Consider the following 26835-nt stretch of genomic DNA (forward strand, 5'->3'; position numbering starts at 1 on the left):
TAATAGTATTTTTGTCTTGTTTTAGTACAAATATCTAAAATCAAGAAGCATTATCTTGATAAGCAAAATCCCCTAACAAAAAATCTAGCTTTAAAACAAAAAATAATAAATTGAAGTGAATTTGTGCTTCTGCCAATGGTAATACATTTTTTCTTGAATTAAGTGTTGGCAGATTTTTTTGCTTCTTTTAAGCACAGATTTGATATTTTGGTCTAAAAACTAGACTTATTTTCTTAGGTCATTTTGCTCATCAAGAAAATCCATTCTGATTTAAGAATTTTTTAAATATTTGTACTAAAAACAAGAGAAAAATACTAATAACAAAGTCGTTGTTGTACAAAAAACTTACAGTTGTCGAACAAAAAACTTACAGTGTTTCTAATTTAATTAATTGATCAATTTCTGAAGCTGAAATCTAATTTTTTCCCTTTTTTATCAAATGCATAGAGACATACTTCATCAAACATTACACTACTTCAGCTGATTACTAAATGTGAAGAACAGAAGGAATCATGCAAAATGTAAAATATTTAACGTTAGCCTACACAAAACAAGTGCTCAGTACCATACTGTGTTCAGTTCACTTCGGTTTATAACTTTAATTTAACATGAGTAGTTAGTACCTTAACCCCCGATAACTTTGACTGTTTTCATATCTTATGATAACTTGACTGATGATGATAACTTGATGGCGCTATCTCATGTGTCTCGCTAGTAAATTCTTCTTCGCTAAAGCAGTGATGCGCAACCAAGTAATCAGTATCTCGCGGCCCCCTCTGCTGGTGAAAATAATCATTACATGATTGCCCCGGCCTGGTACTACAAACGCTAAATGCTGATCGGGGTTTTCAGTGTATTTCCTGGTTGTTTTGGACGTGCTGTAAAACGGGGACATTTCCGGGGACAGCTCCAGTCAGGGACAGAACACCAAAAAACGGGACTGTCCTTGGAAAACGGGGACGTCTGGTCACCTTAGATTAGACCATTTAGCATCGCGCTAAAAAACAAACAAAGAGTTTTAATATTTTTCCTATTACGCAGCAGCCCGAAAATAGTCCCCTTGGTAACTTGCAATAGCAGGGGACTATTTTCAGGCACTGTGTAATATCATTGCACCTCCTGCAGCCATGTTACGGCAGCAATGTCCTTGATTTTTACGCCAGAATGAGAGTATAGTTCCTTGCCATATCTGTCTAGAAAATCGCAAGTTTTAATTTTCTGTCGGTCTTAGCACACAATGCAACTACAGAAGAGTCAAGTTTAAAAAAGGGAAAATATCAAAACTCTTTGGTTATTTTTTTGGCGTGATGCTAATGGTCTAATCAAATTCAATGGATTATGCTATAAGCTATGCTAAAAGTGATAGTGCCAGACCCGGAGATCGGCTGAATGGATTCCAAAACTGTAAAAATCAAATGTTTAACTCTAGGGGAGCTGGAAAATGAGAATATTTACAAAAAAAGTGGAGTGTCCCTTTAAGGTTTTAGCTGAGAAACCCATGATGAACTTTACTGTACTACTGAATGATCTATTACTCAGAACTGAGCAAACAGACAAAAAAATAATAATAAAAGAAATGAATGAATGCAACAGTTGGGTGCTTCATCATAGCACACTATGAATCATTAGGATCCAAAGCACGAGCAATTGAGAGCGACTTTCAAGCACAACGCTTAGAGGGAAAGTTCAACCAAAGAAATCAAAACATTTTGTCAATATTTACTAATGTCCTTCCAAACCTATATGCTCAAATTCTTTTGTTCTTGTTTAACACAATTTTTGTTTCATAAAACAGCAATTCATATTGATCATGCTGTCAATGTTCAAACCATTATCAGATTATTAGTATATAAGGAGTTCATTTTCAGCCTGTTTCTTAGATCAAATCCAATATCAGAAGGCATAGAATATAACGCAAGTCTTATAGATTGGTAATATAATATAATAATAGTATGTAAAGTGCTTCTCATGACAGCTTGGGGTCATTATGAACCAATTTCATCTGTGTTTCATGTAAACAATTCTGCAGTTCTGCAGATTCGATGATATCCTTTTGTTTGACAGGAATTTTTATTTACAACAATTCTGTAAACAAATAGCATTCGGGTTTGGAGGAAGTACATGACAGGATTTTTATTTTTGGTTAAGTCTTCGCTTAAGTCAAGTTGAGTCTTGAGCTGACAAGCGAATGTCTGAGATTGCAGAAATGGAGAAAAATATGTTTTCTTAACACCAGATTAATGTGGGAAATAAAGAAAGGGATAGACGAATAGAGAAAAGCAACGAACAACAAACAATATAGTTTTTCACCTTTTATTAAGTCTTGTTAAAGTCTCAATCTTGAAAATTGTTTCTAAACACATTCTAAATGTTAGAAATGCATTTCTGAAATACAGTACGCCAAAAAGACTGTAAACTAGTACTGAATTGCAGACTCAGTTTTTTCATTATTTCTGTGTTCAGGACTTTTTGGGCAGGGTTAAAATGTGGCTAACATTATCGCGAACATCAGTCCTGGCTGTAGTGGTATTTGAAAGTTAAGAGGGGATGGAGTGGGCGTGGTTTCAGCACAGACAGCGAACACACCCCCACTGCTTGAGAGCAGAAAATGCTGCCTAACTTATTTTATTTTCTTGCCGTTTTATCCAGCATTTAAATTTGGTTGGGTGGTTAATAACACATTTTTCTGTGTGACATACTCTAAACTAGGGATGCACCGAATCCAGGATTCGGATTTGGCCGAATACTGGGCTTTTTGACGGGGTTCGGGAACTTAGATTTTTTTCCACCGAACCCTAGGCTTGCGCTACGCTGGTCGAAGTCAAGTGGCTGTTTATTACACACATCGGGTGCTGACGTGGAGATAAGAATTTTTTTTGGTGAGCCTTAGGGGCGGTTCACATTTCGTGGACGCACCTGGAAAAAACTAGCGCATCACACCGCATCGCTTTTATTATGCATAGGCGTATGTTAATTGTCAAAATAGTTTTTCCCACTTGTCATCCTGGCATAATGTCACCTATCCTTTTTTTTTTTACAGTTAAAATCAAATAAAATGAAAAATACACTGCTGTGGACGTTGTTTACTTCATTAATGTGTTTTACTGTGTTAATGCAATAAGGATGCGAGTAGGATTCGGTATTCGGTTTAGGCCGAACCCAAAAAATCTGGATTCGGTGCATCCCTACTCAAAACTGACTTTACATGGACTTTAAGGTTAGTTAATGTCAATATAGTTGTTCATGGTGCATTACCAAATGTTAACAGCTACAACGTTTGATTAAAAAATGTATTACAGTAAATGCTGAAATTATTGTGAATTAAGATTAAAAAATGCTGTAGGAGTATTGTTTATTCATACTTCATGGTACTCTCTCAAAAAGAGAGTTTTTTTATTTATTTTTTTTTACCCCGCTTGGGTCAAAAAAGATGAGCCCAGCCGCTGATTTAAATCTTTTAGAGTGTAGCTAATGCATTGACTAATTGTTAACAAATAGTTGTAAAGGGTTACCAAAAGCATTAGTTTAAAACATTATCATTACAACACCAGAAAGAAACATCTGAAGAAACTGATAGTTTCAGTTTATTTAAATGAAAGTATTAAAATGACCACAATAATTTCTGTGCTTTATGAGACGAATAATGGCATTGTTTGTACAATGAACTTCCATATAATCAGATGCACTTCTTAAACTCCTTGGGCCCTATCTTGCACCCAGCGCAATTGACTTTGTCAGTGACGCATGTATCATTCGTATTTTGCACCGGCGCACAGCAGGTTTTTCCCTCCACAAACGCATGTCGGCAAACTAGGGAATGAACTTGCGCTCCCTGGGCGGTTCAGCGCAAAAAAAGAGGCGTGTTCTGGCACAAACCATCCCTGATGCTATTTTGCAGTTTCAAAAAACAATTGCGCCACTGACCAGAAAAAAAAAGTTTAAAGTCAGTGGCGCGTTGCGCGTGGTTCATTATGCTATTTTAAGGGCGCATGCTTGACCATAATGTATAGCGTGCACTAACGCGCATACACTTTGCTTTTCTAATCTTCACAGATGCAACAGTTATTTTTCCAAATCATAAATTGTTACACTAAAAAATATGAATACACGAGATAAGGGGAATCATAGTGGTGAGCATTGTGGTGATAGTTTTTATTTATTGTGTGGCTGCGTTAAAAAATTCTCATGCAAATAACGATTAAAATATTTTCATAAGTTTGTTGTGTGGCTGTATTACGTTTATTTTATGTAAATAATAATTAAAATGTTTTCACAAGAAACCTTAATGTATATGAACTTGATTTGTAAGAGTACTTTGGGGTTGGACCTTGCTTACGTTTCTTGGGTCCGATTTCAATGCCCCCAAACCCTTTCAGCGGTGAGGGTGGACGCAGCGATGTCCTCTGCTGGCGTCTGTGTAGAGGCAGATTCACCTCCCGTTACACGGCGTGCCCAATTTATGCTGGCAAGCTTGGGATTTCCCCGTCTCCTGACATCATTGTAGCGCTTGGCGCAACGATATGCCAGCTGATGGGACTGTGCTATTTCCTCTCACGCCTGTTTAACCTACGCTGATTTGGGCGGGGTTTCTCCTATCCTCATTCAAAATAACTTCTCTGTCTTTGACTGCTCTTACAAGAACGTGGGTCTCCTCGGCTGTTACCCGCTCCTGGCGTACGCCTGGTAAATCCGTCATAATAATAGCAACCCGCCATGGAACTTGCGCCATTGCGTTTAAAGGGAATGTTGGATAGCGTTCTGATTGGTTTATTTGACGTTACGCCCAAACCACACCTATGAATAATGAACCTACTTCAGACCAACCCCTTATTGATTTGCGTCCGGCGCAAGAGTTATTTCTCACGACGGGAAAATAGCAACAGCGCCCAAGATCCACCCACAAAGTCACTTGCGCGTTGCGCTTCGCACTTGCATTTCAGATCGTTAAAATAGGGCCCCTTGTCGTTGAAAAGTAATGGAAATGGAAATCTAATAAAAGTTTCCTGTCAAACAAAAGGATATCATCAAATCTCATTTTCAATAAAACTCCCAGTCTTTCATTGGAATTGGTCAGAAATAATTCAGGATAAACCCTTGTACATGCACTCTAAAAATGGCTGGGTTGTTTTTTACCCATTCTGTGTAAATATTGGAGAGATCACACTGCTAGGTTAAATGTACACTGTAAAAACTTAGCTGTAATTATGCAGCTGGTTGCCAGTAACTTACTGTAGAAAATAAAAACTGAAAATGTTTCATGTTCATTTAACTTTGAACAAACTGTTGCCAGTAAAGAACATAAATGTAAAATCTACGGTAAGTTACTTGCAACCAGCTGCCAGTAATACTGTAATTTCTCCAGAAATGTTTTACAGTGTACCTAATGCTGTTTTTTTTAATCCAACTGTTGGGTTATTATTACCAAAGTTGCATAACAGCAACAACCAGCCTAGGGTCATTTATTAACCCAGCATGTATATACCCAGGTTAAAAACAACCCAGCCATTTTTAGAGTGTGTTTCTCTATAAAATCTACCAATTATGAATGTTCATAACATCATTTCATTTACTCATGTCCTCCCTGTTGTTGCCTTGGTAACATTAGTTGGTTAAAACTAAACTAAGTACTTTAGAATTGGAATGATACCCTTTAAAAACTTCCAATGTGTAACATTTTGGTATAGATGTGCCTTTGAAGTACCCCAATATGTACTACAGTATTCACCCTTCGGTACAAAGGTATACTTTTCGAAAGGGTACAGGCAGTGATAGCACTTGTTCCTTTATTCTGAGAGGGTAGAAATTGGGAAGATGAAGATTTCTTCTTGAAATTTTGCAATGCTGCAATCTGAAGCTATAAACCTGAAAAATATAAAAATTGGTCTGCACCACTGCACAGCGATATAAAATACTTTATACAATATTTTGTTGCAAACATGTCACTCATACAAAGGCAACAGTGTGTCTAGTTAAATGAACACTGTAAACATGAGAATCTGCTTCTTTTCAATTTCAAGAGGCACCCATGTATCCAAATTGAGTAGGTTAAAAATGTAAAGTAATATTATTTATCAAATTAATTTATTAAAACATTGCAAGGGCCTTTCTAGATTTTATTCATCTTTTGGCCCTAATGCTTGCATGGTGACACTGGTCACTTTTTTTCTCTGGGCAGACAAAGGTCACGTTTTCTCCTCTTAAAGATGTGACATGAAAGGGAATCATCTGAGCTCTTAGTCCGGGAAAGCTAAGCAACTGGACTGTGAAAGCTTTCAAGGGATGGGAAGGAGGTGCGGTATATAATAGAGAAGATGCCTATAGCTCAGCTGGATCTGTAGAGCGTACACAATACAGTTCCATCTTTCATGTAGGGGCTTGTTGCTGCTGATGGACTTTCATGCTGTTTTTCTACGCTCGGTTATGGAAGAGGAGCGAAGGGATGAGAGCGAGACTGTGACATCCTGTCCTGCTAAATTCACAAACATCCATCACCCAATCTGGCACCAGGAAGAAAAATAGCATAAAAATAAACAGCAGCATGTGGTGGAAATCTGGAACTGACAGCGGTGAAAATGATGGAGAATGACCGAATGATGTTGGTGTTGTTTCATACAGTGATGATTAATTACTAAAACAAGGATCTGGTATGATTGTTTTTTATCACACAGTTGATCTAATGCCTCAAGATTAATAATATTTTTATTGTTTTTACCTTACTTTATGGGCATGAACTTTTTCAAACGCTCAAAGCTGAACCATGCCGAGTCAACCTGAAATCTATAAGCAAACAATTTGCTGAATTCAATGACAGGGAATAAATATTGATGTTTTGTACTGCCAGTGCAACAAAGTCATTTGTCATAACACTTCATATCTACCGTCCATATTTACAGTATCTGCAGTATCTCTGAATGCCGCATTTCAGATAATAAAAATACTCGAGTTATTGAACATTCACAATACAAAATGTCATGTACTCCCATTTCTGTGATAAACAGGAGCAGGATTTTGTGTCTGACAGGCATTTACACCGTAAAGCTTGAGAAAAAAATGTTTGTTGAGACTTTATATTCTTGCTGTACCAGGTTAGGAGAACACATGAATGTTTTATACTGAGTGCATCTCTTAATAAAATATACATGTCCATTTTTTTTCGAGGAAAAAACATTTCCTCACTGTTGAGTCTGAAAGTGACAAAAGGTAAAATTCACCATCCCGTGTAAAATACGGAAATGTGTTCTGGGATGTACAAGACATAACTTCATAAAGGGAACAGCCAAGTGCAGAGTTAATAATTCATAATGCTAGGGTACCAAAATTGTGAGATGAAGAGGGTTTTGGGTGTTTTAAATTGTATTTAAGTATTTTACTATGGAAAACACCCATCGTAAAATGATCTATTATTAAAATGAATGCTTTGCTGTAACCATGGGTGCATATATCAAAGTATAGTTATGTAAGTTATCATTGTAGCCCAGAGATAAGCACCCAAAATGAACATCATTTGCACTCCAGCTGTTCATTTATGCAAAACTCTGCATGATTGAGATATTTCTTGAGATAAATGCATCTGTGCTTAAACAGATATAAGATGACTGTGTGTGTGTGCACACAGAACTGATGGTCCGCATTAATGACACGCTATATAAACTCTGCACGGTCATCATTAGTGAACACTGACTGATCATGTCAAACCACATGCAAGTTAGATAAGGAGTAAAATGTCTAAAAAGTAGGTCAGATACTCCAGCTCCAAATCATTCATCTCTCATCTTTGGTTACGCTTCATTACACAGAAGGAACAATGTTTCCATGGCAACCACTCCAACAGTTTAGTGGTGGAGAGATTATAGGGTCTCATAAGAGTAAAACCATGCAGGAACACATAAGACAAAGACAATTCCACATGAGCATCATCATTATAAATTCACTTACTATTAATCTTCTTAATTGTTTTTACTTTATAGCAAACTTAAAGGGATAGTTCACCCAAAAATGAAAATTCTGTCATCATTTATTTATCCTTATGTTGTTACAAACATGCATACATTTCTTTGTTCTGATGAACACAAAGGAAGATATTTTGAGAAATGTTTGTAACCAAACCATTCGTGGACCCCGTTTACTTCCATAGTAGGAAAAAAGAATACTATGGAAGCGAATGGGGTCTACAAACGGTTTGGTTACAAACATTTCTCAAAATATCTTCTATAAAAAAATGTATACAGGTTTGTAACAACATGAGGATGAGTAAATGCCAGCCAGTCTCACAAATTATGTAGTTATAGTCACGTAATTTTTTTGATTCTTTTTTGTGATACTGTCACGAATTTCCGTGTTTTTTCGTGATCGTATCACAAATTTCTGTTTATGTGTCATTGTCACGTATTGGTTACCCAACTGCTTTTTCCTATTTTCAAACCATTTTCGCTTTGGTTTAGGTTAGATTTGGTGTTTGTGTTTGGATGTCACTTTAAGTATTGGTTTATACTATTTTTTCTGATTTATTGTTTTATATTTTCTACTGTAAATGTTAAACTATTGTCGCTTGCCGTTAGGGTTAGAGTTGGGTTTGGGTAAGGATGTCATTTTATGTAAATCTACACTGTAAAAAATATCCGTAGAAATTGCATCTGGGTTGCCGGTAATTTACCGTAAATTTTAATTTATGTTATTTACTGGCAACATTTTGTTCAAAGTACAGAGTAAAAAAAAAACAGCATCAAGCAAAACATTCTGGGAACAAAACCTGATGCAAAAAACAGAAAAAGGTTGATGATGAATTCTGGTTACCACATTGTAAAAAAATTCCGTAGAAATTGCAGCTGGGTTGCCGGTAATTTACCGTAGATTTACATTTATGTTATTTACTGGCAAGAGTTTGTTCAAAGTTAAATGAACATTAAACATTTACAACTCTTTGTCTTTACAAAGTAAAACTAAAAAAACAGCATCAAGCAAAACATTCTGGGAAACAAAATCTGAAGCAAAAAAAGGTTGATGATGATTTCAGATTCCCAGAATGCTTTGCATGAGGCTGTTATTGTATAGTTTTATTCTGTGAAGATAAAGACTTGCTAATATTTAAAATTTATTTAACTTTAAACAAACTCTTGCCAGTAAGTAACATAAATGTAAATCTACGGTAAATTACCGGCAACCCAGCTGCAATAACATTGAAATTTCTATGTTTTTTTATTAATTTTCTATGTTTTTTTATAAAATTTTTTACAGTGCAGAATGCTTTGCATGAGGCTGTTATTGTATAGTTTTATTCTGTAAAGATAAATTTAAATCTACGGCAAATTACCGGCAACCCAGCTGCAACAACATTGTAATTTCTCCGGAATTTTTTTTTTACAGTGTAAACCAAAAACGAAGCGACAATGGTAAGAAAATAAAACAAAAAACAGTTGAGTAACCAATCCGTGACAATAACACATAAACAGAAATTCTTGATATGGTCACGAAAAATACGGAAATTCGTGACAGTTTTAGGAAAAATAATAAAAAATTAGGTGACTATAGGTACGTATTTCCGTGATAATGGGCTGAGTAAATGATGACAAAATTTTCATTTTTGGGTGAACTATCCTTTAAAAAGCTTTTGAAAGGGTATTGCCCCAATGAGAGCTTTGGACCATTTTATTTGACAGTGTATAAGAAGGCTGATGTCAATAAATACAGTATATTGCTGACCTGCTATTTTGATATATTGTACTGTATAGGCACTGTTGATGTTATTGCAGGTGATGGGGCTAAAATCAATGTGGAATTGACTGAATTACCGTACAGTGTTGGATGAGATGATAAAAAATGACTCGCTGAACAAATCAATGAAAGAAAAGTAAAATCCTTCAGTCGGCAAAAGAAACTTGCTCCTACTTACAAAATACCTTTAATTTGTTGTACTGTAAATACATTGAACTAAGTCACTTATAAAGTGCAGGTTAAATCGCAGTGACGTACAGAAATGGGAAAAAAGAAAACAAGGTTTTATTTAACATCGTCTGATTTACACTTCATTTATAAAAAAGGACTACACATATGAAAATAGCACGAGATATAGAAATGAGTTCATAGACGGGCCAAAACTCACATAAACCCTCTATTATCAGATCCAACTGACAACACTACACATTGTGAGCACTCACAAACCATAGAAACATGAGAGATACACACCGAAATTGTCATTTTAAACACAAAGCAATAATCTACAATGAAAGATTGTGTAGCACTGTAAAAGAGAGATGTGTGTTGGTGTGACTGGGGTATAAGAAAAAAAGGTATTTTATTTTAAGACTTCTTGAAAACAGGCCACTGACATTCATGTATTTAAAGATTGCTACTATTCTGGTAAGGTTTGTAATGCTTTCCAAAGTGAGAAATTATGGTGTTGTTAAAGGGAAATTCCACTTTTTTGAAAATATGCTCATTTTCCAGCTTCCCTCGAGTTAAATATTTGATTTTTACCGTTTTGGAATCCATTCAGCCGATCTTCGGGTCTGGCGCCAGCATTTTTAGCACAGTTTAGCATAATCCATTAAATCTAATTAGACCATTAGCATCGCGCTTGAACATAACCAAAGACTTTAGATATTTTTCCTATTTAAAACTTGACTCTTCTGTAGTTCCATCGTGTACTAAGACAGACAGAAAATTAAAAGTTGCGATTTTCCAATCAGATTTGGCTAGATATGACTTTGCTGCTGTAACATGGTGCTGCAGCCATGTTACGGCAGCAAAGTCATATCTAGCCATATCTGCTTATAAAATAGAAACTTTACATTACACACTGCCCGAAAATAGTCCCCTTGGTTACTTTTAATAGCAGGGGACTATTTTCGGGCACTGCGTAATATCACTACGCCTGCTGCCGCCATGTTACATCAGCAAATTCCTTGATTATTACATCAGAATTAGAGTATAGTTCCTAGCCATATCAGCCTAAAATCACAACTTTTAATTTTCTGTCGGTCTTAGTACACAATGTAACTACAGAAGTACAAAAATATCGAAAGTCTTTGGTTATTTTTTAGCGCAATGCTAAATGCCACTTAAAAAAGTGGAGTGTCCCTTTAACTGTACACTGTATAAAAAGTTGGTTCAACTAGAAAAAAGTTAGTTACCTGGTTGCCTTAAAATTTTGAGTTAATTCAACTTTAAAAATATTTGATGCCACAACAATTATTAAGGAAAATAATATTTTAACCTGAATTAATTCTAGGTAACTAACTTTTGTAAGTTGAACCAACACAACTTTTTTTTACAGTGTAGAGTAATTCACAAACAAATACCTACAGCATATTCGGCATATAAGTGAATGTTGATGGCAAATAAGATGAATATAGAAGCCATCCATCCATAGCAGAGTAATGAATGAGATTTCTTTGGCATTTAGCCTTTACTGTAATGGTAAACCGGCTACTTTAAAGTTAAATTCTATTACTGTATATAACAATGTAATGGAGAAAGAAAAAAAGGGGCAGGATATATGGAGTACTGAGTACTGAGTTTTTATATGCATGTTATATTTCATAAGGATAGCAGATCCACCCTCTTAAAGGTCACTTGGATGTGTAAATCTTTTTTTCCAGCCTAAAAAGAAACAAGCAAAAACCGTAATGTATTATTCATTGCACTTCAAAGGACATCCCTGGCTTAAACCGTAAATAATGATAATCAAGTAGTCTATGACCGAAGTGACCAAATAAGTATTAAACCTCATCAATGGCTGATGCACAGATTCTCTATTTCCTTCCTCAGAAAATCTCTTCATTGGAAATTGATGTCATTATTAGGCCACTATAAAAAGCGTAAGTATAATTGGATTTAATTCCAGCATATGGCTTTAGGTAACTTCAGGTAACAGATCTTACCTAGACTTTTATGAGTTCTTGGGCACGAGGCCATTAGCTTGAATGATGATAGGTTAGTTTGAAGATCTAGCACCATTAGAACAGCTAATAATTATTGTACGCCAAAGCGAACACTTGCACTAACAACAATATGATGAAGCACTCACGTATTATCATCAAATAGAATCGTAATAGTGGATCGACACCTTCAAAAAGTTACTACAGCATCATGAAATTAAAAAAAAGAATTGGTTTGGCAGGAATTCACAGCACATTTCTAGTTATTCAAAAAGTCAAACTGCAAGACGATTATTAAATATATAAATAAATATATAAATAAAAATCTTATGAAGTCACTTGCTGCATTCTGTCAGGTCATGTCAAACGTCTCACACTGAGTACAGGTTAGAAAAGAAGTGAATATGTGATTCGACAGATTAAATTAGAGAGAGGTTGTGTTGAAGAGTGAAAAAAATCTAATGTTAATACCTTTACAGTAGTATCCACAGTGGTATCAGATGGAAAATGCAAAAGAAAAATGCTACAGAAGAAAATAACACAAATATTGCAACGCTATCTCATGGTGGATTCGTATGTATTTTACAAGGTGGCTAATTCGTCCACATTCGTACATTTTTGTATAATTTGCCTTGACCCCTATGATGGTGGGTTTAGGAGCAGTGTTGGGGGTAACGCATTACAAGTAACGCGCATTATGTAATAAGATTACTTTTCTTAAGTAACGTTAAAGTAACGCATTACTTTATGAATGTACACATTAATATTTGAGTTACTTTTTTAAAAAAGTAATCTGAGTTACTTTCAAGTTTAATTAATTCAATTTAAAAATAAAATAATGTACTGAATTAAACTGAATGTATTAACGAGAATTACGCACTCTGTGCGACTGAGCGGGAACAGTTTGAGTCAGAAACAGAGATGGCCGGCCAGAGCTTTTACCTGCAAGGCCCGAAAGAGATCAAGCCTCGGCCAAGTAAGAAAAAGTAATGCAAAAGTAACTTAAAAGTAACATAATCATTACCCTCCATGAAAAGTAACTAAGTAACGCAATTAGTTACTTTTTTGGGGAGTAACTTAATATTGTAATGCATTACTTTTAAAAGTAACTTTCCCCAACACTGTTTATGAGTGGGGTTTCATTAATGTTTTTGCATGATTAACTTTGTATGAATTCATATTAATTAGCCAACTCATAAAATATGTACTAGTCCTCGTGTGATCAGCCATCAACCATATTACCCATAACACAAAAGTATCAATCGATCATAATGAACATCACGATTACAAAATAATTTGCTAGACAAGATACAAAATAATGTTTTCAGCTAGCATGAATCCTTTGGTAATGACTATAATTTGAAGTAGATACTTTATATCATTTCACTTGTCTTTCTGTAATGGATCATCATCTCACAGTAGCTCTGTGCAGGTGACCCTAAGGCAACACAATAACAAATCTTATTGTGGGTTACACTTCAGTTATGAGCACAGTGATTCTGTGGGCTAATTTTTTTTACTGTAGTACGCTGGAGATTATATTGGAAATGGGTATAATGCTTTTAGACAGTCCATTTAACTCGAACTCATTATTAAAGGCATACATCATCCAAAAATGAAAAACTTCTCACCCTCATGCTGCGTCAAACCTGTATGATTTTTCTTTTTTCCAATGAACATAAAAAAACAAATCTTTTTTTATTTTTCACTTGGCAGCCCCAGTCACTATCAACTATCAAAATTTGGAAACCATAAGGAAAAAATTCAGTTTCAGGCTATATGAGGGTGAGTAAACGAGAACATAGTTTTCATTTTATAATAATCTCTCCTTTTAAGGATGCAGTGATACCGTACTGCAAGTGCTATAGTGGTTATACAGTAGATATTGCCATATTGCCATTTCAGAGGATGGGAAAATTTTTAGATGCCAGTTAGTATAAAAGATGCAATCTCTATAAAGGATACTCGAGGGCTTGTGAATCTTAAAAGTGTGCCAAACTTAAGTCTGGGATGTGCTAATTTCGCTATGATTGATGTGCACGGATATAATACCATATTGGGCTGGACTATAGGGTGAGATTCTTACAATCCTATACATGCATTTTTTAACTAATGCTATGTAATTTAAGCAGGTCAAAACCAATAATATAATTAATCAATATATTAAATTTGGAATTAGTTATATAACAGATTTAATAGCAAAATAATTGAATATACTATATATTAATTAAATCTTTATTAACCCTCTCTTTTGCTTGGAAAATTATGCTATAAAAATCTAGAAATATAGGCAAACTTTTGCAATATTCTGTACACAGTCATTTATATTCCAAAGAGGGTCTATTACATTATTGTGCTGATTGAGGGTAGGATTTAACTAGTAACATTTTACAGTAAGGTTGTACTTGTTAAAGAGATCATTCACCCATTTACCCCTCCTCATGTTGTTACAAACCTGTATAATTATTTTTTTTTTTTGGGTTCTGATGAACACAAAGGAAAATATTTTGAGGAATAATTGTAACCAACCCATTCAAAAGCCCCATTACTTCAATAATACTATTTTTGGTAACACTTTACTTGAAGGGGTGTTTATAAGACTGACACGACACCTTCATAATCATGACATGACACGCGTTTTTTGCACATTTATGACAACTGTCATTAAGTGTCATTTGTTCAATTATGTCATTTTTAATGCAAAGATGACATTGTTTGAAATTTCTGGTAACACTTTAGTATGGGGAACACTTATTGATTATTAATTATGACATTTGCCTTAGTAAACTCCCAATTTACTGCTAATTAATAGCTAATAAGGTAGTTGTTGTAGACGTTAGGTTTAGGTATTGGATTGGGTTAAGGGATGTAAAATATGGTCATGCAGAACAAGGTATTAATATGTCCTTTATAAGCACTAATAAACCGCTACTATGTAAGCTACTGTAATAAGACACTAGTTAAAAGTGAGAATTGATCCCTATACTAAAGTGTTACCAAATTTCTTTGTTATGACAACATTACCAAGACAACATAACTGACCACTTTTTACAAGTGATACAAATTAAATTTGTCATATAAAGTCATTAAGTGTTTAAACTCTGCCATATAGTTTTATAACAGTGTCATTAATATTTTTCTTGACCTCAACTATAGTGATACAAATTAAATTTGTCATTAAAATGTCATTAAGTGTTTAAACTCTGTCATATAGTTTTATAACAGCGTCATTCATAATTTTCTTGACCTCAACTATAGTGATACAAATTTAATTTGTCATTTAAATGTCATTAGGTGTTAATACTCTGTCAAATAGCATCATGCATGTTTTTTAATTCATAAAGTTTTTTTTAAGTTTCCTCCAGGTTTAAGAAATAAAATCAAAAATAATAATCATTATCATGATTAAAATTGATAAAATTAAATTTTATAGCATTTGGAGACCTGTTCACCTAAAATTAAATGAAAACGTCATTTTATGATTATGAAGGTGTCATGTCAGTCTTATGAACACCCCTTAAGTATTATCCTATTTTTTTCTACTATGAAAATGAATGGGGCTCATTATTGTTTTGGTTACAAACTTTAATCAAAATATCTTCCTTCATGTTTATCACAACAAAGAAATGCATACAGGTTTGTAACAACATGAGAGTGAGAAAATGCTGAAAGAATTTTTATTTTTGGGTGAACTATCCATTTAATGCCAATACAATTGCTCATGTTAGTTCATTGTGCATTAATAATGTTAACAAATTCAACTTTTTATTTAAAAAATGTATAACTGCTGTAGAAGTATCGTTCTTCGTTAGTTAATGCATTACCTTATATTAACAAATACAACCTTACTGTGAAGTGTTACCCTTAAGTCTATCATATAACATGCAGTGACTATGAATTTCGAAATGTTATGCATCAAAATAATGTGTGGCTGTGTTTACAAGCAAATAAACTCAAACTAAAATAAAACCATCAGCGGTCAGTCAACACCAGATAATGCTCCTGCCATCATGTCATAGATTTCTCTGCCCGATGGCTTCTCCTCCAGTTGAAGGCACTATAGATGGCTCCGAAAGCTCTGCTTACGTGAAAGCTGTCTGGTTTTGACTGACGGCTAGATGACAGACTCATGTCACTCATGTGGACAATCTACCGGGATTGTATGAGACACCAAAAGTCACATGCGTCGCAAGGCATTTTTTCTCATCACGTCGTCTTGGCCTAAGGATTATCGCACCTCGACTTCTAACAGTTGTTATTTCTCACGCATAAAACGATGAGATAGTGTGAGAGGAACGTTGTGAAACTTTTCCTGGTACCTGAAGAACAAAAGGCAAAGATTTCTGCCAGAGAAACGCAACCAGATAAAGAGACTGTGGCGATTTATTTCCCAACAGCCTGGCTTTAAGGGTTATTTCTCATTTTTCAAGAAAGTCCTCGACCGACCACAGCTCTGCTCCGGTATCTGCTTGTTTTAAACGTACCTTGAGAAGGCTCAGTTCAGTCCGCTCTTAGTTTCTGCTCGGACGAAACCAACAGGTTAAGGTCTTTGCGTTTTGAGGTGTGTAGGGCCGCTAAAGATACAAGTAGCCTACCCAGTAGACGATATTGAACAATAGGAAAGAGGTGGGAAAGAAGACCCGCGAGTACGCATCAAGTTCCAAAATGTCCATATGCACGCGGCCTTTTCTCCACGACCCGTCTTTGCACTCTTCGTAGCAACAAAAAAAACTCTGACAGTCTTTTCCGTCCAAGCACTCGTACACGCAGGCGTCATCGAACTCCTGCCAGTACATGGAGTTGTTGAGAGTAATCACGGTGGGTGGAGGACCCACATCCAGCACCGAATAGTTCTGTTGGACAAAAACAACATACAGTTAAAATCTGAATTTGAAATACGCATCCCTAAACGCATTTCTAATAGATGCAAATCGAGTCATAAATTTTTGTTTTCCATTAACTGTAGAACAACAGTTCACGGGAGAGAATAACAAACCGAAGCGTATGCTCAATAAAATCAAATCTATGCTGTGAGCAAAACAAATCCCTCAGAGTGGGCTGTCAATCAAAACATAAGATCATGGTGGCTTTCTGGAGATTCCCATCCACTTGAACTAACAGTGTTTTATCCAATGGGCAAGTCAAGTGGAGCATCAATCTCACTCAGGCAGGTGAAATGCCCTCAAAATCCCAAGCATGGTTGTCTAAATCCTTACAGCCCTTCGTCTGAATCCTTTCAGATCCAACAATGCACAATTCTCCAGTCGGGTTTCTCTCTTTATAGCCGTCGACTCATTATAGAGACATAACTAGAAAAGCATGGTAATTACAGCACTGAAAGATAATCTATGTGAGATCACCTATAGGGTAATATTTGTTTTGTGTAAAATTGCTAAGGTAATTATCTTTGCTTCTCAGCAGTGATAAGATCTAATCAAAATGAGTTATCAGAGAGAGAAAAGAGAGAGAGAGAGAGAGAGAGAGACCTGCTGCTGGAGAAAAAGAGAAAACAGACAAAGACTAACAACATCAGCCTAATGAAATCTTATTTTCATACTGTACTATCCCGAGAGATCCACCCTTACGAAATACAGGTGGGGGCCGAGTAAACATGTTGACCTGTTTCGGTGTACCTTGACGTAGTAATGCTATACATCAATGTAGTGTTATGAAACTGTGTTATTTCGGCTGTTAAAGTTGAAACAACAGTATCTTTTCACCGAATTGAACAAACCGGTTGGTAAACAGTTTAAATTAGACTGCTCTCACACACTAAATCTTTAAGGAGAACCTCCAAATGTAGCATAAAAAGCATAACACTGTGGTACACAAGGAAGGAGAATAGGGCACTTTTTATGGATGTCAATAAAGAACGACTTGAATATGATGAATAAGCAGCTTCTGTGAGGAAATATCTTATTTTGAGAAGCTGACTGCATCATGAATACTGTAGGTTATCAGTGTAATATAAACATATGTATAAAGATACAAAATACTTTGTGGGGGCTGACTGTTGAACTACATACATTTAATGTAATGTGAGCATAAGTAAAGAAACAAAACACAGTGTAATTCCTTATTTCTACATGTTGTATATATGTAGACTTTAATCTTTCAGATCATCAAACAAATTTCAATATTAGTCAAAGATAACATAAGTGAAAACAACATGCAGTTTTTAAATGAAGGTTTTTATTAGTGATGCACCGATGTATCGGCCGATTTTTGATGAATTTGAAACCATCGGCATATCGGAAATAGCACGAGAAAGGCCGATACCGATTGTTTATTAATTAACTGCATAAAGGCAATGAGTTGCATGTCTAGTGTTCAATTAAAATTATTTAATGTTCTGGTGTGCAATATACACAGACAGAAAACCTTTGTTGAGCTGGCTCAAATGTCTTGGAGAATAAAAGAAACAGACTGCATTTTAGTGGGGGAAAAGAAGTCCAACTTTTTTTGAAGTAACAATATTTATACTCTGTTTAAAGCAATAGCACAGGCATTATTTATGTTTATTAAAGAAATCCATTATATGAAAAAAAAAACGAATTAATGTTGTTAATAAAAGAAATGCTGAATAGCAAAAACCACATTTGAAGGTTGTCATGTTGTCTTATTATATTTGTTTTAGCTTAATTTGTGCCTCTCTTATTATGTTGGTCAGTTGAATGTTAATAAGATCCAATCCATGTTTAGTAAAAATAATTTGATGCAGAAATAAACTAGCTAATAGACCAACTGTATAGTATGGTATACAAGTGTTTAATATCGGCATCGGTATCGGCCAGAAGTTGTCTGTTTAAATCAGTATCGATCCAAAAAAATCCTATCAGTGCATCCCTAATTTTTATTATTAAGGAAAAACAAAATCTAAAACTACATGGCCCAGTGTGAAAAAGGGTTTGCCCCCCTGTTAAAACATAACTTAACTGTGGTTTATCATACAGGAGTTCAATTTCTCTATCAACATCCAGGCCTGATTACTGCCACACCTCTTCGCAATCAAGAAATCACTTAAGTAAGACCTGCCTAACAAAGTAAAGTAGCAGGCCCGGATTGGCCATAGAGAGGACCGGGAGAATTCCCGGTGGGCTGGTCTGTTTTTTAGCCACAAGGGCCGGTGATGTCATGCCATGGGTTGAAGGTTGCTGCTCTCCATATAGAGACAGAGCGCAGTCATGCTAATTTGAAAACCACGCCAACTGGGGGGAAAACAATCCAACCGTCTCCGTTGACTTTGTATTACGAGAGGCCGCTTCCTTGTAATTTCTGGCTTATAACAAAAAAACAGAATAATGGCTAAAAGCTGCTGTGTGACAACATTTACAGCTAACAAGCCAAAATAAAAACAGAAATAAGTTTTTATAAGCGGTCGAGCCGTAAAACCCAGCCTTTAAGGGGAAAAATTGGATCGCCGACTATGTTTCCCTCTAGTGGGTGCAGTTTTACTAATAGTAGTACTATGAAAAGCCTGTTTCCACTTTTGTGTCTTTAAACGCTCGTTTTTGGGGGTCGACAGCTTATAAAAATGTATTTCTGTTTTTTTTTTTGGCTTGTTATCTGTACACTCCATCACACAGCAGCTTTTAAGCATTATTCTGTTTTTGTTATAAGCCAGAAATGACAAGGAGGCAGCCTCTCGCAATACAAAGTCAATGGAGACGGATGGATTGTTTTCCCCCCGGTGGGCGTGGTTTTCAGGTCATGACGCATTGCGCTCTGTCTCTATGCTGCCAGCACTCACAGCAGCCCCACTCGCATAATTTGCGGGTGAAAGATGTCCCCACCGCTTTATGCCAAAGATGATTGTGTTCCAATCGTCTGTGAATCTTCTATTATTAATCATTAGCCTATTCATCCTCAATTGCAAGAAAAAAATCTATTTTATGCTAAACTCATCTCAGTTTATTGGATAAAAGTAAGTTTCATATGATCTTTGTATCTTTGTAAAATTTTCAACCCCACAGGTAATCTCAAGACCCACCATTTTTAAAGAAAGTAGAAATATAGGGAAAAACACAAACACATTTGTTCCCTTTCAATAGTTTTTGAATAAGTTTAATTGAATAATATTAAAATACCTTATGGTAGGGCTGCATGGCACACATCATAATTGTTTAGGCTAGTGTATTTGCATTGAATTGGTAAGTATGTATTTGGAAAAAACAATGAATTGCAAGGCTTCAGAAAACAGTGCACTGTTGCATAATTATATACTACTGAGGATTTAATTATATTACTTTAATGTAGTCTGTCATGAACTAATGTGGGCTGGCATTAAACTCCAGGGCTGAAAATGAGTCCCACTCCGGCCCTGTGAAGTAGACAAAAAGATTCTCAAAAGCTAGCCATCAAGCCGAGATCCAAAGATATTCAGAAACACATATGAAGGAAAGTAATTGAGATCTATCAGTCTGGAAAAGGTTATAAAGCCATTTCTAAATCTTCGGGACTTCAGTAAAGCACAGTAACAGCCATTATCCACAAATGGCAGAAACGTGGAACAGTGGAAAACCCTCCCAGGAGTGGCCTGCCAAACAAAATTACCCTAAGAGCGTCACAAAAAGCATCCAAAAGGTCACAAAAGACCCCACAACAACATCCAAAGAACTGCAGGCCTCACTTGCCACAGTTAAGGTCATTGTTCAAGATTCTACCATAAGTAATGGGAAAAATGGCCTGCATCAGCAAAAAAAGCATAAAGGCTCGTCTCAGTTTTGCCAGAAACCTCTTGATGATCCCCAAGACGTTTGGGAAAACTAAATTTGAGCTTTGGAAGTTGTATGTCCCATTATGTCTGGCGTAAAAGTAACACCGAATTTCAGAAAAATCCCTATCATACCAACAGTAAAATCTGGTGGTGGTAGTGTAATGGTCTGTTTTTTTTTTTGCTGCTTCAGGACCTGAAAGAATTGCTGTGATAAATGGAAACATGAATTCTGCTGTCTACCAAAAAATCCTAAAGGACATGTCCAATCATCTGTTCTTTACCTTAAGCTAAATCGAACTTGGGTTCTGTAGCAGGACAATGATCCAAAACACACCAGCAAGTCCACCTCTGAATGGCTGAAGAAAAACAAAATTTAGACTTTGGAGTGGCCTTGTCAAATTCCTGACCTCAATCCTATTGAGATGTTGTGGCATGACCTTAAAAAGGCAGTTCATGCTCGAAAACCCTACAATTTGGCTGAATTACAACAATTCTGCATAGATGAGTGGGCCAAAATTCCTCCACAATGCTGTAACAGACTCATGCAAGTTATCGCAAACGCTTGATTGCAGTTAGTTTTGGATTTTGTTTTCCCTTAATAATAAAAACCTTCATTTAAAAACTGCATGTTGTCTTCACTTGTGTTATCTTGGACTAAAATTTTAATTTGTTTGGTGATCTGAACCAATAAAGTGACAAATCTGTAGGGGGGACAACACTTATTGACACCACTGTAGTTTTGACGCTACACATTTGCTGATGGTAGTGCCGTCCCACCTGTTACAACATTTTCTAAGATTTCTAACATTGTACAATCTACATACACTTCACAGTATAAGTCTTGTTTAGTGTCTGTCTTATTAAACAAAAATTATGCATCAAACTATTTTTCCGTGTAGCTTTCTGTATCACTAGCTTCATTCATTAAAGGTTATCTTTTCAGATAAGCCCCATGTTTTGATAAGCTTGACCAACACTAGCAATGATAAATCTTTGATAGGCCACTGATTGGTGTAGTCTGTCACACCGTATGCCAAAAACGAAGTACCTAGCTGATATTATTAGCATACTGTCAGCGCATATTATAATCTGACTCATGCAGTAGAGAACATGAAGCTTACCGGACGTTTTGTCTTGTTGCAGGTCGGCCTTCTAGCGCTGTAGGAGTAATAATTTAGCGTGGCATACTCCATTAGAGCCGCAAAAACAAAAAGGAAACAGACAGTAACGAAAAGGTCCATCGCCGTGACGTACGAGACCCTGGGAAGTGATGTCCTTGCCACTGTGCTGAGCGTTGTCATGGTTAATACTGTTGTTATTCCTGCGTAACCAAAAGAGGAAATTAGAAGCTGGTAACAAGAAAAATACCTGTTAATGAAAAAGTCATTAGTCAAAGTCATGTCATTTAAAGTGTATGCTAAATTGTTAGCTTGTGTAAAATGTAGTTTGATATATAGCTGTGAGATCTCTGATAAATTAAGGCTGGTTTACATGATAATTAGACCAATTACTATATAGCATCCACACCAACAAACGTTTTTGGGTGGCATCTAAGTCTAAATAATTGGTGTTTCAAGTTTGTCGGTACAATCTGAGGACTGTTTGATCTTACAGAAATATATTATACCCAAACCACAGTGAAGTTTTAAAGTTTGTGGGCTTGACATAAACTACGCTTTCATAATGTAAACAGACTCACCTTTGGCATACCAATGTGGACAGGTCCAATAATGCAGTTTAATCTTATGCAAATGAGCAGTTAAGAGATACAGCCACTTCATAAAGAAGTAAAGACTGTGGAGCTATGCCCTTGTTTGCCGGTCAGATATACTGTTTTTTCTCCTATGGCACTACGTCAAATTTGTATATTTTTACACCCTGTTCGTTCATTCTGACACCTGTCCAGTTACTGTTGTCATTCTTTTACATTTGACAGGAACAGACAAACCTGCAAGGTAAAAAAACATGCACCCACACAAACACCTACTGTTGAATCTTATGCAAACAATCTGAGCTTCACTCTTGCATGGGCATTAAGAGTTGCTTCGGAGAACCAGCGACTGTGCCCCTGTTTTGCAAGGGTTTCCATGGAAACAAGCAAGCTTCATCTATTTTAGACTGATATTTTGCACTTCATTCCTCTTTTCACCACTTTTGCTGGCTATGGTGATTACTGTACATTTACCTGTTAGACTGACTTCCCCTGATACGGTGACACTTAACTAAATGACTACCTGCCAAAAAAAACGTGAATTAAATACATCTTTTAAAAATGCACTGTTCCTGGAAATGAAGTAGATTTTAGTCTGATGAGTTCACTCATTTTCTTTAACAAGTATGACATAGGGCCCTATCTTGCACCCAGCGCAATTGACTTTGTCAGTGACGCATGTATCATTCGTATTTTGCACCGGCGCACAGCGGGTTTTTCCCTCCACAGACGCACGTCGGCAAACTAAGGAATGAACTTGCGCTCCCTGGGCGGTTCAGCGCAAAAAAGGAGGCGTGTTCCGGCGCAAACCATCCCTGATGCTATTTTCCAGTTTCAAAAAACAATTGTGCCACTGACCAAAAAAAACTAGTCTAAAGTCAGTGGCGCGTTGCGCGTTGTTCATTATGCTATTTTAAGGGTGCATGCTTGACCATAATGTATAGCGTGCACAACGCGCATACACTTTGCTTATCTAATCTACTCAGATGCAACAGTTATTTTTGCAAATCATAAATTGTTACAATAAAAAATATTAATACACGAGATAAGGGGAATCATAGTGGTGAGCATTGTGGTGATAGTTTTTATTTTTTGTGTGGCGGCGTTAAAAAATTCTCATGCAAATAACGATTAAAATATTATATAATATATAAGTTTGTTGTGTGGCTGTATTACGTTTATTTTATGTAAATAATAATTAAAATGTTTTCATAAGAAACCTTAATGTATGTGAACTGGGTTTATAAGAGTACTTTGGGGTTGGACCTTGCTTGCGTTTCTTGGGTCCGATTTCAAAGCCCCCAAACCGCCTTCAACCCTTTCAGCGGTGAGAGTGGACGCAGCGATGTCCTCTGCTGGCGTCTGTGTAGAGGCAGATCCACCTCTCGTTACACGGCGTGCCCGATTTATGCTGGCAAGCTTGGGATTCCCCCGTCTCCTGACATCATTGTAGCGCTTGGCGCAACGTCCTGGGGATGCCAGCTGATGAGACAATTGTGGCTATTTCCTCCCATGCCTGTTTGACCGACGCTGATATGGGCAGGTTTCTCCTATCCCCATACAAAACAACTTCTCTGTCTTTGACTGCTCTTACAAGAACGTCGATCTCCTCGGCTGTGAACCACTCCTGGCGTGCGCCTGGTAAATCTGTCATAATAGTAGCAACCCGCCATGGAACTTGCGCCCTTGCGTTTAAAGGGAATGTTGGATAGCGTTCTGATTGGTTTATTTGAGGTTACGCCCAAACCACACCTATGAGTAATGAACCTACTTCAGACCAACCTCTTATTGATTTGCGCCTGGCACAAGAGTTATTTCTCAAGCCGGGAAAATAGCAACAGAGCCCAAGATCCGCCCACAAAGTCACTTGCGTTTTGCGCTTCACACTTGCGTTTCAGATCGTTAAAATAGGGCCCATACTGTAACTGTCTGGATATTTAAGACATTTCTGACTTCATGTAATCATCAATGACAGCTTTTAGACTGGGTGGAAACATAAATGATGTAGTAGATTTGTAGATTTGTGTCTGTTTGTGTGCTCAATATTTCTATACTCTAAATCTTCTCACTTTTCCATAGGTTCAGTTTTCAACCTCAGGCTATTCCTTATTAAGATCCAGATGTTCCCCAAAGCCCCATTCAAACTAAACAACTTTTCGATTAGGAACCATCTGCAGTTTTCAAATCTTAACCTTATTGGAGCGTAGACATTTTTGTAGTGATAGGGCACATTCACACTATCCAAATCAAACCGCGTTTAGGCGCGTTTGACCCCAGAGCCTGGTTCGTTTGACTAGTGGGATCGCTCTGTATGGCGCCCAGGCGCGGTTTGGTTAATCGTGCCCTGGTTGGCTTCCAAAGGGGACTGCCCCAATGACACTTTCTGACACTGTATAGGGAGCTTTTTGGATTTTTTTTCCTCTGCAAGAACAGGTTTGACTATACATTTTGTACACATACATTTACACATTTGACATACACTTTATCCAAAGCAACTTACAATACATTACAAGATGCTCTATTAGTTAAGCTACATGAACATTTGGCAGACTTTTTTATCCAAACCCAGACAACAGACGTCAGAGCTGGATCTGCACCAGATCCACTGACTGTGGCGCAAATCCGGTACAGATCCGGCCTGGAGTCGTCTGACATTTATTTATTTATGAAAAATGCTGGCGCTGGATGGCAACCTGGAAAGAGTTAAAGCCAAACCATTTTAGGCCTGAATTTTACACAATCATTGCCTTACCTCACTAATGCTCCTGCATTTGAATAAAAAGCAAGTTATATGCTGTTGTACTTCTAGGACTAAATTCACTTTGGTACACATTTAAGTACTGGTCTCCCAAAAATATATAATTTGAGTCTTTTAAATACACATTGCATCGACTTAAATGTGATTAGTGCTTCCCTGGATGACTACACGTATTTCTCTTTCTAATCCATCTACAGTCTTCTCTGAAGGTTAATGAATCATGACTGTGACATTAAAACAGTAACTGAAGTCCACTGGTTCTTTTTTAAAGGTGTAAGCTTTTTTGTCTGCAATTTCAAGTGGTCTTTTAAGACTTAATGGTCCTTAGAGTTGACCACTATGTGTTCTAGAGTTTTGTTTGGACATATTGTTCTCTACCCTCACATTTCCACAGCTGTGAGCACACATTTTTTCCTCTCTCATGTTTTATCTTGGCTGCCTTTTTCTTTGGACTCCATCCATCAATTGGACACCTGTAAAGCCAATCTTGACTTTTTCTCCTGCTTCCTTCCTTTCTACCGATGGTATAATGCCTTCTTTTATCAAACAGATTGATTACATGTATCATTCTTTTCTTCTGAAAGTAAATAAGTTGGTACCTTGTCTATATTTGGCTTACATCAAGAGACTAAGTCAAAAAGTAAAACAGAAACTTTCTATGCATAAATATGAATAAAAAATGTATGGTACAATAAAATAAACATTATGAAAAATGATGTACAGTATATGATCTAAACATAAACCTCTTGCAGAAAATAAAAACAACAAGTAAAATTACAACAATTGAAATTAATTCAAATGAGAAAGTGATAAAAAATGGAAAAATAAAAATTACCTTGACAAAAGCGACATTTACCAGGACAGGACAAGGATTTTATCAAACCAGGAAACTATAAAGAAATGAGTAAAGCCAACAAAAACAATGATGGGCTTTTATGAAATGACAACACATGTGAACCAACAAACTCAAAAGTGTGAAGAATAATTTAAAAACAAAGGAAAAAAGATTATCACCTTCTACTTTCTTTTAAAAACGCCCTGATTCTAATACATAAAAATATATATATTTTAAGAACTTATTTAGAAGTTCTAATCGCATAATCGCAGTGGGTTTCTATTTAAAGGAATCGTATAATTTATGGAGATATCTCCTGCATTTAAATACAGCTGTCACTCCCAAGACTTATACTTATTAAAGCGACAAGGACTTTATTACAGTTGGTTAGAAAAGCATTAAAGACATCAAGTCACACATGGTTGAATCACACACAGTTTAGGCTGTGAATTTACTGTACCTAGTGCTGTTCTGGCTGGAGTTGCATCTTTTTTTATCCAAAACGAGACCCAAGACAGAACCACAGTGAGGATGCATGGGATATACGTCTGAATTGTGAAGTATCCCATTCGTCTGCTCAGGTCGAAATATACAGTCATCACAACATAATCACCTGGACAAAATGAGAAAAACATGGAAAAGGCGATAAACGGCATTAAAAAAAAATTATTGCCAAAATCTGTATTGTATCTGGTCAGTATTAAAAATTAATTTCCTAATTTTATGCAAAATCCGATATCCTGTGTGTTATTCTGCCATCTTTTCCCACATTTTTCCAAACCGTGACAAATGCCAGTCCTCTCTCCATGCAAAATGCAATAAATCCGCTCAACAAATCACATCGCACCATTCCATGCATTGTAAACAACAATGGCGCCGTCTTGAATACACACGAATCCTAGTTTTCCTCATCTACTTTGTACCTTGTGATCAACAAAC

The 26835-nt window shown here is 36.3% G+C and overlaps 1 protein-coding gene across 3 annotated transcripts in view; it reads right to left on the reverse strand.

The window, feature by feature from the left end:
- Positions 1 to 10761: 10761 nt before the first annotated feature.
- The window catches only part of gabrg3 (gamma-aminobutyric acid type A receptor subunit gamma3), a 163535-nt gene continuing 147461 nt past the window's right edge, over positions 10762 to 26835 (reverse strand). The window contains exons 7-10 of one of the 3 annotated variants that reach the window (XM_065272593.2): positions 26352 to 26509; positions 25897 to 25951; positions 21714 to 21913; positions 10762 to 16729 (exon numbers count right to left, since the gene is read on the reverse strand). In XM_065272593.2, the coding sequence (XP_065128665.1) occupies positions 16451 to 16729; positions 21714 to 21913; positions 25897 to 25951; positions 26352 to 26509 (692 nt within the window). In that variant the 3' untranslated portion in view covers positions 10762 to 16450. Of the gene's footprint in view, positions 16730 to 21713; positions 21914 to 25896; positions 25952 to 26351; positions 26510 to 26835 lie in introns of those variants that run through there. The other 2 variants (XM_065272591.2, XM_065272592.2) reach the window with 2 other exon arrangements.

The sequence above is a fragment of the Paramisgurnus dabryanus genome, chromosome 7 (genome assembly GCF_030506205.2).
Source record: "Paramisgurnus dabryanus chromosome 7, PD_genome_1.1, whole genome shotgun sequence".
Taxonomy (NCBI): domain Eukaryota; kingdom Metazoa; phylum Chordata; class Actinopteri; order Cypriniformes; family Cobitidae; genus Paramisgurnus; species Paramisgurnus dabryanus.